This window comes from Medicago truncatula, chromosome 7 (genome assembly GCF_003473485.1).
Source record: "Medicago truncatula cultivar Jemalong A17 chromosome 7, MtrunA17r5.0-ANR, whole genome shotgun sequence".
In the NCBI taxonomy this organism is placed as follows: Eukaryota; Viridiplantae; Streptophyta; class Magnoliopsida; order Fabales; family Fabaceae; genus Medicago; species Medicago truncatula.
In genome coordinates this window covers 48,777,498-48,797,426 of record NC_053048.1, presented here as the reverse complement: position 1 = coordinate 48,797,426, position 19,929 = coordinate 48,777,498, and the positions used below count along the sequence as shown (strand labels likewise).

General features: G+C 34.1%; 2 protein-coding genes across 3 annotated transcripts; both read left to right on the top strand.

The window, feature by feature from the left end:
- Window positions 1–1,897: 1,897 nt before the first annotated feature.
- Window positions 1,898–5,199, top strand: LOC25499374 (leucine-rich repeat receptor-like protein kinase PXC1). The gene is made up of 2 exons (XM_013594621.3): window positions 1,898–3,720; window positions 4,240–5,199. Exons 1-2 carry the CDS (start codon window positions 2,334–2,336, stop codon window positions 4,920–4,922), a joined length of 2,070 nt encoding a protein of 689 aa, XP_013450075.1. The 5' UTR covers window positions 1,898–2,333; the 3' UTR covers window positions 4,923–5,199.
- Window positions 5,200–9,230: 4,031 nt separating this feature from the next.
- LOC25499373 (pyruvate kinase 1, cytosolic) lies at window positions 9,231–17,344 on the top strand. 2 transcript variants are annotated; one of them, XM_013594619.3, is made up of 17 exons: window positions 9,231–9,512; window positions 9,586–9,682; window positions 10,225–10,322; window positions 10,474–10,629; window positions 10,787–10,864; window positions 11,128–11,259; window positions 11,375–11,455; window positions 11,579–11,650; window positions 11,759–11,848; window positions 12,484–12,628; window positions 13,592–13,680; window positions 14,498–14,593; window positions 14,924–14,991; window positions 15,191–15,290; window positions 15,848–15,892; window positions 16,524–16,583; window positions 16,862–17,344. In XM_013594619.3, the coding sequence occupies exons 1-17, from the start codon at window positions 9,444–9,446 to the stop codon at window positions 17,012–17,014; spliced, it is 1,629 nt and encodes a 542-aa protein (XP_013450073.1). In that variant the 5' UTR covers window positions 9,231–9,443; the 3' UTR covers window positions 17,015–17,344. The 2 variants fall into 2 exon arrangements, with proteins under 2 accessions (XP_013450073.1, XP_013450072.1); XM_013594618.3 differs by lacking the exon at window positions 15,848–15,892 and having other exon boundaries at window positions 9,232–9,512.
- The last annotated feature ends 2,585 nt before the right edge of the window (window positions 17,345–19,929 follow it).

Here is a 19,929-nt window from a genome sequence, read left to right as displayed (position 1 = left end):
ACAATTTTCAATGTATTTCCTTGGTCCTGATGTTTTATGTCTTTTGTTTCTTGTATAAAGGATCGGAGGGAGTATAAAAATGATATTTGTACAACCATTTTTAGACAACATTTTCTTCCCTCTTTTTTGGATAAAAACATTAGAGAGAGAAAGAGAATGAGAGAGGGTAAAAGCCATAATGAGAGAATGAGATAGAGTTATTCTAAAAGTTGTCCCGAAATAATTGTATAAATAATACTCCATCCGGTCCTATTTATAAGAAACATTTTACTTTTTTGATTCATTGCATAAATGATGTATTTGCTCTATATTTTATACCAAATACATTAATTATTCAATGAATCTAAAAAATTAACTTTTTCTTATAAATAAGACCGTAGGGAGTATTTATCATAAATTGATAATAAAATAGTACACATATAAAAACTGATAGACACAAATACAAAATTCACATAAGTTAAAACATAAAACTTTTCTCAATCTCTCTGCTTTTGAAATTACATTATATTTATGTATAGCTCAGTTTCTTTATTTAGTCTACTATTACTCTTTCCCTCCTATATGTAATAGGGAAAATTTTGTTTGATACCACATCCCCTCCACTTTCACCCTTACAATTACAAAGAAATATGATATGATAGGGGAATATAATGGAAACGAAATATGGTGATATAGATAAATATGTGAGTGTAAAAAACGTGTAAAATAATCACAACTCTGATAAATTTAGCCTGGATGAACTTGATTTATCGATTAGGGGACAAACTTTAGAGGCTATCACCAAACTAGTTAAAGTGGTTCATTATTTGGTTTGTCTACTGCTTCTTCTCTTTTTTCATGTGGTGGAAAGTAAAAAGAGGTTCTCAACTTTAAGTCAATAGCAAGCAAAGTTTTTTCATATCATACAGAAAGATAAGCGATGGAATTCAATGATTAACATGTAAATGCAAGGAACATGATTGGAATTTAACTTAAATTTCATGACAAAACTACCATCAAATTGGCATGGACTAATCAAAACACACATAACATAGTATTTTAGCTTCAAATTAAAATCAATAAAGACATTTTTTTTTTTAAGAATTCTTTCATAAAGACTTACAACAAGTGAAAATTAATTGTGTTTCTAAAATTACTTTTTTTCTTTCTTTCTTCTTGCTCAAATATACTACATAGGTGGGGGCAATGGATGGTAAACTGGTGGTGTGGTACTGGATCACCATCTCAATTATATATTTGTAGCCTTCCATGGCATTTCGACCACCATGGTGATGCATTATGCATATGGTTGCAAAAAGTGAAGGAATAATTGTTTCACTGTTAAAGTAAAAGGAGTAATAAAGCAGAGGATTTGGAGGCGAGATTGGCGTTCCAAATTTAAAGCACTTGATATTTTGCTTTCATGAATAGTGTAATTAAATTTATAATTTATAGTTAGTTCTTAAATTAATGTTGGTTTGTTCAACTTTACGCTTCCAAGTTATAACATTTGGACCAAAATATGAACAGACATAAAAAGACTATTGTGTATATCATTAGTGAAAAAAAAAACCAGTCATGCAATCCATCACTTAATGGCTCAAGTTAACTCGGAATCCAAAATTAAAAGAGTTGTTTTCTGAAAGCATGGAAGAGTTTAACTTTGGACAATTCTGTTTCACTTGTTCCTTTCAACCCCACAACCTCAAGGTTTCAGCAATGGGACATACGGAAAAGAAAAAGATAATAAAAGACATACTACCATGTAAATTGTAATGTAGCATGAATAAACCCAATTCAAATTTTCTGTTCAATTATTTTGAAAACCACCACACTTCCTTCCTTAAATTATTCATGTTATTAATCAATGTTCTTATGTATAATTGTGTTATCTAAATTCATCCTACATAACATTATTTATTTTTTTCCCCTCTTTAGCTTAACATGCCAAACAAAACAAAAGGTAAAATATATATTGTCACTAATCCTATTCCCTCTTATGAGTAGAAAACAGCAATCATACACTCGACCATCACCTTCCAAACCCATAATCAGTTGCCACCTTTATCATCATATTCCCCCAATCCTAATTACCTTACCAGCAGACATATAATAAATATCATGTGCAATGCAATGCTTTTTTCTCAATCCATCACCCACTACACCAACATTACATTAGCTCAAGTTGAATTGAACTTCTTGGAATGTCTCAAGTTCGAGTATTGTGGGTAAAAAAATATGATTGAAAGTGGAGACTCCATTAAAGATGGTCTGTGTAAAGACTAGTCATCCATAAAGTCAGTGTATATTTTCCGAATCGAATCACACACTATAGTCTCTCATAATCCTTTAACATGAACACAACACTAGCATTAGCCTTAACCTTAGCATTTCTCTTTACATCACCATCTCTAACACAAAGTGCACAACATAATCATAATGACACACACGCCCTCACCGAATTCCGTCTCCGAACCGACTTCCACGGCTACCTCGTCGATAACTGGACCGGTGAGGATGCCTGCAACACCGCCTGGCATGGTGTTCAATGCTCTCCAAACGGCAGAGTCATAGCTCTCTCACTCCCTTCCCTCAATCTCCGAGGTCCCGTTGATTCTCTCTCAACGCTAACCTACTTACGCTTCCTTGACCTACACGATAACCGCTTAAACGGAACCATTGTTCCTCTTTTAAACTGCACTGATCTTGAACTCCTCTATCTTTCCGGCAACGACTTCTCCGGTGAAATACCGCCGGATATATCTTCCTTACGTCTTCTCATCAGACTCGACATCTCCGACAACAACATCCACGGCGAAATTCCTAAAGAATTATCAAAACTGAAGCATCTCCTCACTCTCCGGTTACAGAACAATGAACTCTCCGGCGAAGTTCCCGATCTTGCTTCTTCCCTTATCAATCTCATTGAACTCAATATCACCAACAATGAACTCCAAGGACACTTACCAGACGCCATGTTTACCAAATTCGGTAACAAAAGCTTCTCCGGCAATGACGGTCTTTGCGGATCAACGCCGTTGCCGAAGTGTTCTGTCACCGAAAAAACTCCTCATCCTCCTTCTGATGATGATGGTTCTGAAATTGTTCCTTCAAACCCTAGCAAAAATCATGGTAATATTTCATCTGAAAATCCTTCCAAAAAACGGAAAATGTTGAGTCCTGGGGGAATAGTAGCCGTTGCGGTGGCTGTTTCTGTGGCGTTACTGGTGGTGGTTTCTTTCACCGTAGCACAATGTTGCGGAAGAGGAGGAAGATCTAATTCAACGGTGGGGATGGATAGTGAGATTGGGAAGAGAAAAAGTGAAAGTAGCAGTGGAAGTGAGAAAAAAGGTTATAGGGGTGGTAATAGTAACAATGGGGGTGTGGATAGAGATAGTGATGGAACAACAACTGAAACAGATAGAAGCAAATTAGTGTTTTTTGATAGAAGGAATGAGTTTGAGTTAGAGGATTTGCTACGAGCTTCTGCAGAGATGCTTGGGAAGGGTAGTTTGGGAACTGTTTATAGAGCTGTTCTTGATGATGGATGTACTGTTGCTGTTAAGAGACTTAAGGATGCTAATCCTTGTGATAGGAATCAGTTTGAACAGTATATGGATGTTGTGGGGAAGCTTAGACATCCTAATGTTGTTAGACTTAAAGCTTATTATTATGCTAAGGAAGAAAAGCTTTTGGTTTATGATTATCTTTCCAATGGAAGCTTGCATGCTCTTCTTCATGGTTTGTCTAATCTATTGCCCTTTACCTTTGAGTTTTCAACTTAGTGATATAATTAATAATACTAATTAATTGTATGGTTTGGACAATAACACGGTTTTAAAATGTGATCGGTATCGATCCTTAAGACATCAAAAACAAACTTGGATTTGGATTTGGTGCGACAACATGCAGTTTTCGATCTCGATCCCAAAAACTTCAATTTTGTGGTCTAAACCATGATTGAAGACCTTTTTATAAAAAACTTAAGTAGTTGATACTTGATAGGGTTTTAAGTTATAGTTGATGTTGTGCTCCAAACCTTTATATATATTGATCAAAATTGCAGTTGCCGTTGTCGTTGCAGATGCCGCAAAATCTTTTTATATTGTAGTTGCATTGAACAATTTAAAACCGTGGTAGAAAGATTTTAAGGCGCAAAATCTTTAATTTTGCTTAGAATTGCTGTATAATGCAGAAAATGTATTGATTATTATTAGTTTTTTGCTTACTAATTTGCTAGTGGCTTTGTAAATGTATTAGGGAACCGTGGTCCGGGAAGGATTCCGTTAGATTGGACAACAAGAATAAGCTTGGTGTTGGGGGCAGCAAGAGGCCTAGCAAGGATTCATGGAGAGTATAGTGCAGCAAAGATACCTCATGGAAATGTGAAATCATCAAATGTGATACTTGACAAGAATGGGGTTGCTTGCATAGGTGACTTTGGTTTGTCACTGTTATTAAACCCTGCTCACGCAGTTGCAAGGCTGGGTGGGTACAGGGCTCCAGAACAGGCGGAAGCTAAGAAGCTTTCACAAGAGGCAGACGTGTATGCTTTTGGAGTATTGGTGTTGGAAGTTTTGACAGGAAGAGCTCCTTCCTCTCAGTATTCTTCTCCAGTAGGAGTTCGCTCTTGCGTGGAATTTGAAGAACAAGAAGCTGATCTTCCAAAATGGGTTCGGTCTGTTGTGAAGGATGAGTGGACATCAGAGGTGTTTGATCAAGAACTTTTGAGGTACAAGAACATTGAGGAGGAGCTTGTTTCAATGCTGAATGTTGGACTAGCTTGTGTTGCGTTACAACCTGAGAAAAGGCCAACAATGTTGGATGTTGTTAAGATGATCGAGGATATTAGGGTGGAACAATCTCCTCTAAGAGAGGATTATGATGAATCTCGCGATTCACTTTCACCTTCACTTGCCACGACTGAAGATTGCTTAGCTTAATAGCACTAGTGTTATTCATTGCTCAACGATGGAATGGAACTGATCTCTTTAATCCTCTTCTAATTGCATGGTTATTTAAATTGCATGAGTTGTTATTTATTGTTTTCTATTTGTAATATTTGATAAATGACTTTGTTGCACTTGTCTTGAGACATAGCTTATAATATGATCTATCTTGAATCAGTGACTCTGCTACTCACATAGCACATCCAGTATTTGGCAGTGTCATGTTCCTTCCTGTACAGTGAAAGAAAGAGGCAAATGAGGGTTAAATTTACATCTGTCTTTGGATTTGGTTTGGTTGTTTAAAAATCTTTTTCCTTTTTTTATTCATTCAATCATTTTGCAACAAATAGTAAATGCGAATGATATGATGTGGGCCTGTGGGGCATATTTGCTGGTCAAATTCCAAAACTGCTCAATTTATTCTTGACATGAAAAGCCTTTAGATAGTTAATCATAACCCCGCCATATCTTAAGGCAAATAAAGTGGTCATATTACGGATTGACCAAGGCTTTAAATAGAACTTAATTTGAAGCAGATCAGACCCCAAAAAAAATATAAAAAAATAACTTGAGTTTATGTTTAATTTGACGTAGGAAAAAAAAAGTGGATAATTTCAACTTCAACGATGTTGTTCAAAGACATTTCATTCCTTTTAGTGATATTATTGGTGCATTGACATTTGTCACATTTAGAAATAAAGAGATGCACATCTTTGAAAAGGGATGGCCACCATAAGAAGAAGAGTGACAATGGTTTAGAAGAAGAGTGACATCTTTTGAAAGAAGTATTTTGAGTACTGACGTGGCCACCATAAGAAGAAAAGTGACAATGGTTTAGAATACTACTTACCTCGTTTTCAAGAATGCTATAATAGAGTGAAATAAACAACTTATTTTATTCACATTTCACAAGTTTATTGGTTTTGGTCCTTTGTGACAAAACTTGTTCAGCTTCTTGGATTCCATACCTCACTGATGTTGATTCTATGGAGCAAATCTTTCTGCAAACAAACAATAATTATACTCCCTCCATCCCTTAATACTTAACACATTTGACCTTATTACGCATTTTAATGCATAACTTTGAGCTTAAATATCTTCAATAATATATTTAGGAAAAATTATGAAAATTTGATATTTTGAAAATACTCATCGAGACGAATCTAACGACATCTTATATGATGTTATTTATCTTTGTATATTAGTTAAAAAATACGGTCAAAGTTAGTTAGGTCAAAATTTAAAAAAATTCCAAATGAATCAAGTATTAAGGGACGGAGGAAGTAGTAGCTTTGGAACATTTCATTGGACTCTCTCATAGCAATGAATTGTTGCTGATTTTCTCAGTTTATGGTTCTTATTAAAGTGGTGATCCTGATTAACATAATCGGCTCTTTCTTGCATTTTAGAGCAAGTTGAACCTGGTGGAATTTTAGTTGCTTTGGAGATTAGAGGAGCTGAAATCATTTCATCGCTGCTGTTGGCTCCACTTTTGGAAGCTCTTGGAGCATCTACAACAGAGAAATCTATTATAAGTTGTTTTTTTTTAAAAAAAAAAATATCATAAATTAGGACATGTCATTTGTGAGACATCATGATTGGTTTTGTCGCGAGAAATAACATTATTATATCATAAATTATAAGTCTTTTTACAATATCAATGAAGTATTGATGTTAATTTTTATATTATATCTTTAACTATTTATTACCTTAATTTTTTTCATCGCTTTGATTTATCTTTTTTCTTATAATTTATTAAGAACAATTTTGTAAAACAGCTCAAAATATAATTTTTCTATACAAAATTAATTATATTTCTTAATTCCTATGAGATGACAAAAATGATTTGTAATTTATGACAAAAAGGTTTTTTTTTCTTTTACAAAGTACTCGCACGTATTATCATGAATGAATTTGTGCATATTTAACGAATGACCACAATTTTGACAATTTATTTTAGAGGACAATTTTGACAAAGTTTATTTTCATAACTTCAACAAAATATTGCTAAAAAAATAAAAATAGTTCAACAAAATAAAGACACAACCATGATTTAATCAAACACACGCACGTGCATTTGATTTCATGTTTGCAACATACAAAATCATATTTGCGATCACTTACTAATTGAAGTGATAGCACAACCTTTCATAATGTTGGTCTTACTTTCTCATCCATTTATGATTTCAGTTTAATCCTTGAATCAGGTAATTACCGCAGGCTACTTTCTTTAATACCGTGTGCTTCTCCCATAGCTTTCTTCAATACCTCTCAAATCTTACTGAGAGCAGTTTCTACTCCTCCCACCTGTTTATGTCTTTCGATGAAAAATTTGAATAAGTTCTTTAATAGAAATGAAATATACAAGAATGTTTACACACAAAAAAAAAAAAAACGTACAAGAATGAATTATTTTTTTAAGAAGCATACAAGAATGAATTATAAAGGCTAACAAATACATCGAATAAGAATTTTTTTTACAATTAAAATTAAATATAATGTTAGTCGAAATCGATAGATAGACAATTTAAAGATAAGCATATTTTTCTTGGCCAATATAAAGGTTAAAATTGTTTTTTTTTTATTTATTTTTTTACTGCGCTTAATTGCTTACTTTTATGCTTAAGAGTTTATATGATGGGGGCTACTAATGTTAAGAGTTTATATCGAAGGTGAGAAAAATATAAGAAAGGGAGTTGAATTGTGTTACCTTTTTCTTCGTTTTCTCTTAAGCTGAAAACACTGATCAGAAGCAGAAAGAGTTCTACTTCTGAAGTGATGTTCAGAACTAATTGCAGCAAATAAAACAGAGAGAGAAAGAAGAAAAACACAAAGCAATTATACAAGTTCCTTCCATAAACCGGAAGTAGTCATGTCCCCCTTGCACTTCCAAGGAGAGTTCACTAAAATGTAATATCTGATTACAACTGCTCACTGCTAAAACTAGCAAGAGATTTCAAACTACTCAAGCACAACTGCAAGATATTTCATATGCTCCTGAACACAATCAAGATATTTCTTATGCTCAAGCACAACTGCAAGAGACTTCTATTCAAACAGAATTACAAAGAAAAATGTTTGAGGTTGAACACTTGATATACAATCAGTGGTGATCAAAATACAAATCAGATACAAACTCTTAAGACTCTTGAATTTCTAAGATATGAAATTTGATAAGAAATTCTAAGTGAACTTTTGATGCAGAACAATTTCAGCAGAGTTTTTGCGCTTGTAAATTGTTGTAGAGTCTTGTCAATCAGTGGTGATCAAAATACAAATCAGATACAGACTCTTAAGACTCTAGAATTTCTAAGATATGAACTTTGATAATAAATTCTAAGTGAACTTTTGATGCAGAACAATTTCAGCAGAGTTTTTGCGCTTGTAAATTGTTGTAGAGTCTTGTCATTCTCTGAGTTTTCACTCCTTTATATAGAGGCGTGAAAGAGACGTTGTGAATATCCAACACATCAAAATAGAGTCGTTTGAAGCTTTGATCAATCACCAATGATCTTTTGCCTGATATGGTTATTATCCTATGAAGGATCAATTTCAAATCCATTCCAAGTATAAAGGAACATTGTTGCAGGCAGAGCTGTTATTCTTGTCTTGTAGCAGAGACACAAACTGAGTAGTGCAGGTAGTGGTTGTACACTTCGTACAATTGTACTCTGTCAACGCACTTTAAAAAACAAGTATCCAATGTCTTCAACTTCATTTGAATTAGTCGTTGCTTCACTCTCCTGATCTTATGCAGTGCTTAGACGAGATCAAATCAAATGAACAACCTTTGAAGCTTAAGTCTCTCATCTTCTGATGAACTTCAGCTTCTGGTGATCTTGCTACTAATGAATTTACTTCTGATGATTTCATCACTTCAGGAGCACTTTTCTTCAGATGCATCAAGCTTCCTTTTTGTTGATTCCATAACTCTCAATTTGTTCTTTCAGAACCTAATAAAGATATCAAATTTTTGTTTACGGTCCTGTACGTTTGAACAAATATTAGCAAATTAAATCGACAATTTTTAATACCTTGTTATCATAAAAACTCTCAACAGATAATGTTAAACACATTTTGTTCCAACATATATTATATTCACAATAGTAGGTATGATTGAAAAAAATAATATTGATTTATTACGATAAGTGACAAGTATCTATAGATATAATTTTAATCAAAATATAAATTTTATAAAATAAAATAAAAATATAATTTACATGCGTTATTATACCCGAAAAAACAAAAACATTGAGGAGTGTGTATTTGGTTGTTCTAGAAGTAGGAGTGTGGTAAAGGACTAAAGGGTATAGAATAGAAGCAATACAAAAGCGGAAGCATATTCCTCCTTTCCCAAGAAACCTTCTTTCTTTCTTTCTAGGTATTTAAACTGAAAACACCCTTCGGTCTCTTCACGCAGCCCCCATTCACTGATCCAACGTTCTTCTTTATTCTCTCTCTCTCTCTGCGTTTTCCTGTTCTAGGGTTTTGATTCAACAACAAGAAGAAGCAAAAATGCATTCAAGTAACTTGCTTATCGAAGAACCTATTCGGATGATCTCAATCCTTGAGCCAGCCAAAACCGTAACTCTCTTTACTCTTCTTCTTTTTCTTTCTCGTTTATTATTATCATTATTGTTATTAATTTTTTTTTCAGAGCTTTTTTCCTGCAATGACAAGGATCGTTGGTACCTTGGGACCTAAATCTCGTTCAGTTGATGTTATTTCTTCTTGTCTCAAAGCCGGAATGTCTGGTATATATATTATTCTTGTTTCTTATTCTAAGTGCATGTTTGGTTTTTACAGTGACAAAATTGATTTTGAATGAATTGATTTTACTTGAAAGTGACTTGAATGTAAAGTGATTTATGTTAGTTGAAAGGTAAATTTCACTGTAGAAATCACTTTAACTATTCGAGAGCAACCAAACATGTCAAAGTCAATTTTACACCTCCATAATCAATTATGTGGCTTCAAATGTGGAACCAAACGTCGGCTAAGCGTATGTTTAGATTAACCTAGAGATTGGCAAAATCACGGTGAGCCACCCCGTGGTTTTGGCACAAGTTGTGGAGACTGAAGATTCAACAAAATAACTGATTTTGTCAAACTCCCGGCTTATATCCAAACATACACCGGAAGGTTTTACACCATCTAGTGTGTGACTTGTTATGATTAAAGTCAGTTTTTTTTATTGATATGTTGTTTAGGATTGATTAATAGTGACGTTGTATATGAGTTAAATCCAACATTTAATAGACGGTTATTTGATGAGGTTTTGTAATGTTTGTTGTAGTGGCTCGTTTCGATTTTTCTTGGGGTGACTCCGAATATCACCAAGAGACTCTGGAAAATTTGAAGGCTGCTATCAAAACTTCTAAGAAGCTCTGTGCTGTAAGTGGTTACTAAAAGCTTAAAACTAACCGCATTGTATTTTGCATGTTTTTGTTTGTTTTGTTATGATTAACGTTTTGTGGATGGATGTGTCTATTGTTGCTTTCAATTTTGTTGAGTGTTTTGTTGGTTTCTTTGTTATCTTTGTCAGGTTATGCTGGACACGGTTGGTGCTGAGATGCAGGTTGTTAACAAAAACGAGACATCGATTTCCCTTCAGGCTGATAGTCAGGTTATCCTGACTCCTGATCAGGGGCAAGAAGCTTCTTCAGAGATACTGCCTATCAATTTTGATGGACTTGCCAAGGTTCATTTAAATTTTCAAACCTCTGTGAATTTACCAGATTCACGTATTCCTACCAACTACCAATGCTTAGCTTAGCGCAAAATAAACTCATTCTTTGTTGCTTTAATTGAATTGTTTGTGTTAATTTTAACCTTAATCTTATTCATACTGTTTACAGTCAGTGAAGGCGGGAGACACCATTTTCGTTGGGCAATACTTGTTCACAGGAAGTGAAACTACTTCTGTATGGCTAGAGGTAAGATAAGTGGATCTGAAAGGAAAAATTTATTCCAATAGGTCGCTTTCTATTTTGTTATTGTGGTGTTCTGAAGTATATTTTTAATCTGCATCAGCCATTTGTTAATAACTTTTATATTGCGATTTTGGGTAATTGAAGTTAAATTTTGTAATTTGATATTTCTAAATCTATACAATGGGCCTAGCATCCTAGCCTGGCATGAATAGAAAAAGTTGAAAGAAGTCTTACATTCATGATGAATTCTACCTGAAACTATGCAGGTAGCTGAAGTTGCAGGGCAGGACGTTGTTTGTACTGTTAAAAATTCAGCAACATTGGCTGGGGCATTGTTTACCTTGCATGCTTCTCAAATTCATATTGATTTGCCTACCCTCACTGAAAAAGACAAGGAGGTAATTATTCACTTGCATGTTTTAGTGAGTATGTACCGTCAAACATGTAGAGCTTCTGTCTGTCTGGATTGTAGGTTTCTTTTCTGTTCTGGAGTATAATTTTTTCTCGTTGCAGGTTATAAGCACCTGGGGAGTAAAAAACAAAATTGATTTTCTATCATTGTCATATACTAGGCATGCTGAAGATGTTCGCCAGGTAATTTGTGTTCCACATCTTTTGGGTTGGTTTCATTGTCTGAAGTTCAGAATTGGTCATTTAATTTTTTCCTATTTCTGATCCAGGATTTCTACTAACATACCTTATGTGTTTAAAATACAGGCACGTGAATTCCTTTCTACATTAGGTGATCTAAGCCAGACTCAAATTTTTGCAAAGATTGAAAATGTTGAGGTGAATTGCATTTCTTAATTGTGTACTGGACTAAATTAAATTATTTCTTAGTTAGATCCTTATCAGCTATGCTGATTCAACTGCATTTATATATCTGTTTTTTTTTAGGGATTGACCCATTTTGATGAGATTCTACAAGAAGCTGATGGAATCATCCTGTCCCGTGGGAATTTGGGCATTGATCTTCCACCAGAGAAGGTTAATTCTTTGTAGTAATTAGTCTCTACGTGTAATTTGAAGTGCTCTTTACTAATTCTGTGTTGTTGTGCTTTAGGCATATGTTGATAGTGTACTTAATAATTCATATAAAGTTTCAATAAATAGACGGATAATATATCCTAAGTACCTGGGGATCTTTTAAACTGTATAGTTTCCTAAGCACCCAGTTTCTAATTACTTGAATGAGGTTGTTTTGGAAACAATTGAATTTACTAAATCTTCAAAATCGTCTCAAATTTCTCTTTTAACTGTGAAGTTTTATATATGATATAGATATTGTGACGATTCTGAAAACCATTTCTTTATTTTTTTTTTATATCAGTAATTAATGCATCAATACTCAATAGTCATCCATGAAGTGGAGGTTTGATGTTAAACCTAAAAACCTAGAACAATGAAAGAAAATAAGCTTTTGTGGAGTGGTGCTATATGCTTTTTGGATTGGAACGGGATGTTTACGTTGTTGATCTGAATAAGCTTAATGAACTGTTACCTAATTTTAATGTCCCAAACAACTATCATACCATTATAACCATCTTAATTTAGGCAAATTCGTAATATTTCTAAGACTGTTTGTTGCTGATATGTTACTCAAATACCATTTGCTTTTGTAGGTCTTTTTCTTCCAAAAGTCGGCCCTTTACAAGTGTAATATGGCTGGGAAGCCTGCTGTGCTCACACGTGTTGTGGATAGCATGACTGACAACTTAAGACCAACTCGTGCGGAAGCCACTGATGTTGCCAATGCTGTGTTAGATGGTGAGTACCGGTCATATGATACCACTAGTTAAGTTGGTGACTGTAGTATTACACTGTTCTGTTCATACTGGTTTGCATGTTATCCAGTAAAATTGATTATCATTCATCAAAGACACTTTTCTCTTAAAGTTTAGTCTTAAGCACTTTAAAAATCTCATATTAGAACATGGTCAACTCTATTAAATTATGGAAAATTTTTGGGTAGATATTGGAAGTACAATAGTATATGATATTATAGACTTTTGGTCATGGTAACCTATTGACTTATACATTGTAATATTGTAGGTAGTGTGTAAAATAAGCAACTCACTATAGAATCTAGAAATACAGCATAGTGTGCGTGTGAAACTAAGAAGTGAATGTAGGTGATTTCAGAAATTGAACGTGCCATGTATGTGGTGTGTAGCACAAAAAAAAGTGTGATGGGGCACTCCAGGAAGTGTATGTCAAAGTGAGAAAGTTAAAGAGGGGTAAAAGTAATGAAGTGAATCATTATGTATTACATAAAAAAGGAAGTATGTTACTTAGAAGGTGTCAGTATAGTAGGATTATACATAAATTGGTGTATAGATCAGTAATGCAGGAGTTTTCTTCAGGTCTACTTCAACTATGCCATAACTTTCATTAGTGCCAATCTATCTGCTCAAGTTGTCTGTTGAGTTGCTGTTGTTGGTTTGCATGTTAAATGGTAGCCTGTAGGTGATTATCAAAGACAGGAAATATTGCTGTTTTTTTGACATATTTTTTGCATTTTGCATGTCAAAATTCATTTCCTGATTAATAAAGACTATTAAGAAATATTTATTCTTTTCTTGCCCTGGTTTTTGCCTCTTCTCAATGATTTTGTGTTCTTCTAATAGTGCTTATTCTGCTATGTGGTTTGTTGGAAATTGTTTTGCTATGTGGTTTGTTAGAAATGGTTAATAGATATTTATATTTTATTGAACTGTTATTAATATACAGGAAGTGATGCAATTCTTCTGGGTGCCGAGACTTTACGTGGATTATATCCTGTTGAGACTATTTCTACGGTTGGCAAGATTTGTTCAGAAGTAAGTGCATTTCGAAGTTCCTTTAAATTTGTTTGGCACTTAAGATTTGTTCTGTTATTTCAATTTCGGGCAACATTGTTGATAAAAAATTCTGTGAATTAGGAGCTTTTGGCCTAAATAATTTGAATTGGTATCGTACTGTTTTGTGGTTGATAACTTCAGTCTTGTAAACATTTCTAATTTGGCAATTGTTTGACTGGAGAGAAATTCCTGAGTTTATGTGCTCCTTGACTCTGTCTATATTTTTGTCAAGGCAGTAGTGTGCTCTACTTTGCATTTCTAGTTTCTACCTATCATTGGTGTTGCTGAGTATCTCTCGTTTTACAAATAATTGTTTGCCATCGCCTTTACAATAAATGTGCACGTGTCGGATATTATTGAACAGTGAAATTCCATTTTCATGAGTTTCTTGTAACCCGAATAAGATTCTATGGTCTGAATGACCTGAGTTCAATAGCCAGATAATTTTTTAACCTTTTCTTTATGTAACTTAATTCATTAGTCATGATATACAAGCAAAACAGGGCTAAGGAGTCTATGGTGTAAATTGGTTGCTTGTTGTATTAAAAACTGTTTATGGTTTCGCTATGAATAATATGATGCACCAACATTTGTGTAATATCTTCTAAAATTGCAGGAAACTGAGTTGTTCTCAATTCTTTTCTTTATTTGGATGTTAATTTCTTCCTGTCATTTGTGCTTCTTTTTGCATAATAGCATAGCATGGTATTAGTTACGTGAATCCTTTGGTTTATGTTAATGACCTGTTTGAAATTTCACTAAGGATACTGGCTGATGTCTCTGCCTTCTGTTTCAGGCTGAGAAAGTTTTCAATCAAGACCTTTATTTTAAGAAGACAGTCAAATTTGTGGGAGAACCCATGACCCATTTGGAATCCATAGCATCCTCTGCGGTAATTATTTTTTAACCTTGCCCTTAATATTTTTAATGGTGATTCCTAGTGCATGAGACGGTGAGGCGAAAGTTTTAGGGTGGTTGTGGTCTATTGACGTGGTGGTCAAAGGTTGTTGTTTCAATATCTGCCCCTTTACTTTTGAGGGTAAGGCTGTATTCGTCTATTCCTTTGATGGGGCCACATGCTTTGGGAGGCATTTTAATTTCTAGTGCTTCTGCTGAAAAAATAATAATTTTCATCTATTGTTTTTGCTTCTTTCCGTGTTGGTGTTTGTTCTAAGTTCATATATGGAAGGAATCTTCTAAAATGAAAATCCTATTTATTTAGGTACGAGCAGCTATTAAGGTGAAGGCTTCTGTTATCATTTGCTTCACTTCATCTGGAAGGGCTGCAAGGTACTTTCTTTAAATAATTTGTTATAAATTATTCGTAGTTACCATCAAGGGAAATTATATTGAACTAGTCTTCTTTTGAATTGGATCAAGTCGTAGAAAATGAGTGCTATGGATCAATGAATATCATATTAAATTTTCTTCCCTGTATTTTCACAAATCTCGGGAAAACTTTTCTAAACTTGACACGTGTACTTTTCAGATTGATAGCAAAGTATAGGCCAACGATGCCGGTTCTCTCTGTTGTGATACCCAGGCTCAAGACAAATCAGCTTAAATGGAGCTTTAGTGGAGCTTTTGAGGTTAGCTTTTAACTTTTGTCTCATTTACATCTTATTTTCTGTTAGCTTCCATGAATGTGAACAACGCTTCCGTCATTTTTGACAGACTGGTTTCTATCATTGTTATAACTTTGAGATTTTTTTTAGGCTAAACTAGCCCGCCCAAATTGACACCGGGGAGAATTGTAACTTTGAGATATAACCATTATATAATCTAAATTTCCTGATTTTAAGGATTAAATGTGATAAGGTGATAAGGGTGTTTCTGAATGTCATTAAATTCTCTCCACTTTAATTGGGTGATTTCAATTTTGGAGGTATTTATGAATTATGACAATTGAGTCAAATCTCCATAGTTGTAAATATAAAATAAGATTTACACTGATGATTAATGAGTAACATTTTGTAGGATGACTAATGAATAACTTTCTATCAAATTAACTTTTCTGAAAACCCTTTGTAGCATAGACAGTTTATATTGTGCATATTGAGTTCATAACTTTTTCACAATAATCCTTTTTTGCTCATTACATTATTGCTAAATAAAAACAATTTATTCCGTTGTTTCTTGTTTCCAGGACCAACTACCAACTCAGTTGTGGGAAAGCTTATTTACTGCTAATGTACTCCCTTGGTCCCATAATAACTGTCACATTTACAATGAAAAAAAGTCCCAAAAAGAGTGTCACTATCAATCAACTTTGAATTTCGTATTTTTTCTTCCAATTGTACCATCTAATTAACACTACGTGGGTCACTCATAACTCACAAGTTGTTATTTTTCACTTGGAATTTTTTATAATGGAAATACACCAATGGTTAATAAGGATACTTTAGTAAAATCACAGTTCTTTTTCCTTCATTTATCATATTTTCTTCATCTGTGTGAAACGGTCAAATGTGACAGTTATTGTGGGACAGAAGGAGTAATTGCTATACTACTATCTATCTATATATTTATATAATATTACTGTTTATGCTACAATCAAAATTTACTATCAAGTAGATATTTTTACATATATGTATCAATCATATTACAGTCTATGTATACTGCAAGTTTTCCCAACTGTTATTAATAGTATCCTGTGCAAAGCAAATGCAAGCATAAATGGTAGTCAGCTTTGGAAGTTGATGCTCGACTTGGCTGAATTTGGACACATAGTTCTTTCTTTGTGATTAGAAACTTACCAGGATTGATGTTATGCTGTTTATGTTTTGATCATCTTGTTTACCAACTTATAATTCATGACACAGGCAAGGCAATCACTTATTGTTAGAGGTCTCTTTCCCATGCTTGCTGATCCTCGACATCCTGTAAGTTCTTTTTCTTATGGGAATTTTGTTTCACTGAGTTCATCTGTTTTGTTATTAAGGTTTGTTCTTTTGGGGGGATGGAAGGAGTATTGGATGCTGAATATAGGGGTTGGGTTCCGACTGAAGAGCTCCTTGTAGCCTTTCTGGGTAGATAATGGGATAAGTTTTGTACATTTTTAAAATCATCTTAGGATATGGAAACATTGAACTTCATTTTGCATGACATATATTCGATGATCTGAGACTAATTAGGTATTGATCTCATACTTCGCGTGCAGGCTGAATCAACAAGTGCCAGTAACGAGTCTATTCTCAAGGTAGCACTTGATCATGGAAAAGCATCAGGAGTTATAAAGCCACATGATAGAGTGGTTATTTGCCAGAAAGTTGGTGATGCATCTGTGGTTAAGATTATCGAGCTCGAAGATTGAGATTCACGGTTAACTTTTCTCTTTTGTGGTTTCGGTCATCTTACTTAAGTTTTGGTAGAAGCAGATCATTCTGCTTTTAGGATTTGAAGTTATCTCCTCTGGGTTTTGGTGGCTAGTTATTATACTTTTGAAAATGAATGTTAGGCTAATTATTAGTACTGGTTGATATAATACTTGAAATCAAAGGGAGTATGCTCTTGATGTCAATTTTTTGGAACTGGATTGGGTTGCAACCCAAATAGAAATCGCACTTGGTGCAGCTGGTATTTGAACCATTAGCTTGAATTAAATATATTTAAAAATTATTTGAAAATTGTAGAGGAACTCCAATCCTATTTTTCGATCTAATTTATTTATTTGGATTTTATCTGAGAGGTAGATGTGAAAGAGTCTATTCGATATGTACAGTCAAAAGCGACTGGTTCTTATTGCTCGTTTTCTTTTGACTAGATATTCCTTGTTTTCTCGAAGAAAAAAACTTAGGGACATTAATACAGGCATTGTTCTTACTGATTTGTACTAAAAAGATAATCATCCCCATTTATAATAGTGAAGCAAGTTTAGTTATATCAAATTCATAAAAATAAAATAAAAACTGTTAAATAAAAAAATTCGATTGAATTCATAAATGCATTTATTATTTTGGAGATGAAAATAATTTGAAATATATTTAAATATTTAAAAATAAATGCATTAAGTAATAAAAATTATATATATGATATTAAAAAAAAAATAAACAAGCATGTTCTTTTATGTCATTTTATATTTGTAGTCACTTCAACAGCTAATTTTACCAAACACTTTTAATTTTAATCAGCTAATTTTTCAGCTATAAACTATCAGCCATCAGTTAGCTTATAACTTTTTTTTTACCAAACACACCCTTTATGTATAATAAAAACAATTTCAAAATGTTCCATGAGCATAACTCAGTTGGTAGGACAATGAATTATATGCAGGGGCCGGGGTTCGAACCCTGGACACCCCACTTTATAAGGTGAATTCTAGCCACTATTTTCTCTCCCAAAATCACAAATCTAATAAACTTGTTTTTATAAGATGAATTCTAGCCACTATTTTCTCTCCCAAAATCACAAATCTAATAAACTGTTTTTTCTTTGTTAAACTGCCAATGCCAAATCAAACCCACATTGTGGCACATAAACAACAAGATCATCCATAATAATACTAAAAGAAACTTAATCCAAACCGTCATGCATAATGTTAGGAAACATGGCATCCATGGAAGGAATGAGAGAAAACTAAGAAACTCTTTCTATTGATGAAAATTGAATATTACAAAATGAGAAAAGTACCCTCTAATGGGGTGGTTACAAGTTATTTATACTACTCTCTACTAGGACTAATATGCTACTAATCTATATCTCTAATAGTCCCCATCAAGTTGGAAGGTGTTCAAAACACTTCCAACTTGAAATGAGAAAATACAAGGAAAGATGCCAGAAATACATTGGCCAAGAACATAACAACAATCAAATGCTTATCCAACAAGAGGAAACCACAACTCAAGGGTGTAACCACTTGGAGGAAGAAGCAACAAACCAACGCTTAACCACCATCTGGTAGAAGCCAATCATCAACAAAGCCTTAAAAGGCACAACGCTTAACCATCAAGAGTTCTCAATAACTCAAGACAGGAGCACAAGAAGAAGAAGAAAACGACGCTTAACCATCCTTGGACAGAAGCACAACGACGCTTAACCATTTATGACAGAAGCTTATCAACATAGCTTAACCATCATGAACAGAAGCACAAGACAAGAAGAGTAAGGATATCCAAAATCAATGATGATATCCAAAAGAAAAAGAAGTGCAAGGAAGGGCCAAAGTTTACAATGGAAGGAGGTCATATGTTGAACAAACTGCACACCAAAGGTACCATGAAGCAACAAGACCAAGGTTCCAAAGTTAAAAAAGAGATGCCCTCCAATGCCGAGCCGAGACAAGAAAAACCAAATGCAAGCCAATAGAGATGCATAGCCATGTGAGGTGTCTTCAAACCATAGAAAACAAATCCATGTTGATGAATTCAAACCATAGGCCAAAACCCATGCTTCCAATAATGAAGCTAAACCAAATCAAGGCACCATGAGCTGCAAGGCTTCAACCTATATGCTCCAATCAGCAGCAACCAAAGAATAGAATAAACCAAAAAACATGGTGTGTACTGAAGAAGAGTTATCAAACCAAAATAGTCTTCAAGAATGACCAAGTGCAAAGTTGTAGAAATAACAAGATCAAAGAGCCACAAACAGGAAGGTTATATAAACCCCAATCACCATCTTCCTTGAAACCGATGAATGACACATACCAAATAGAGAAACCAATGCACTAAAGGAAGCTACCAAGCCCAAAAATCAACCCAATTATGCATCCAGAAGCAATCAATAACCAGAGCTTAAGGATGTAGTGGCAGCAGTTACATAGCACATAACTCAAATCTGAATTCAATTTCACCAGTTGCAGACAAATAACATGAGCCAATTCTCATTCTTGACATCAAACAAACTCACGTTTACAACGAACTTGATGAGCATATCCATAAACCACAACTAGAAGTGTGACCAGTTAAATCCATGTTCAAAGATAACTTGTATCAAACATCTTGTGAGCACCGTATTGCTTCACACATAATGAACATATATGCAGAAAAATGCAGCTCAAACCAAAGAACAAATTCTTGCGGATCTGAACAACTTCAAAATTCATATTCACAAAACTTAACAATCAGAATAAGAGAGGATATGAGAAGTTACCAAAACCGGTGTGTACAAGAAGCTTCATCAAATACCAGTTGGACAAATAAATTCTGAGCAAAAGCTTGCATATGTCAAAAATGCAACTCTGATATGGAGGTTTACGGCTACCGAAGTTGGCGCGACAAACAATAGTTA

Coding starts and splice junctions, on each gene's coding strand:
- LOC25499373 (XM_013594619.3), top strand. CDS start 9,444: ATGCATTCAAGTAACTTGCTTATCGAAGAACCTATTCGGATGATCTCA. Junction 10,323..10,473: donor CTTCTAAGAAGCTCTGTGCT/GTAAGTGGTTAC, acceptor TATCTTTGTCAG/GTTATGCTGGACACGGTTGG. Junction 12,629..13,591: donor TGCCAATGCTGTGTTAGATG/GTGAGTACCGGT, acceptor ATTAATATACAG/GAAGTGATGCAATTCTTCTG.
- LOC25499374 (XM_013594621.3), top strand. CDS start 2,334: ATGAACACAACACTAGCATTAGCCTTAACCTTAGCATTTCTCTTTACA. Junction 3,721..4,239: donor CTTGCATGCTCTTCTTCATG/GTTTGTCTAATC, acceptor TAAATGTATTAG/GGAACCGTGGTCCGGGAAGG.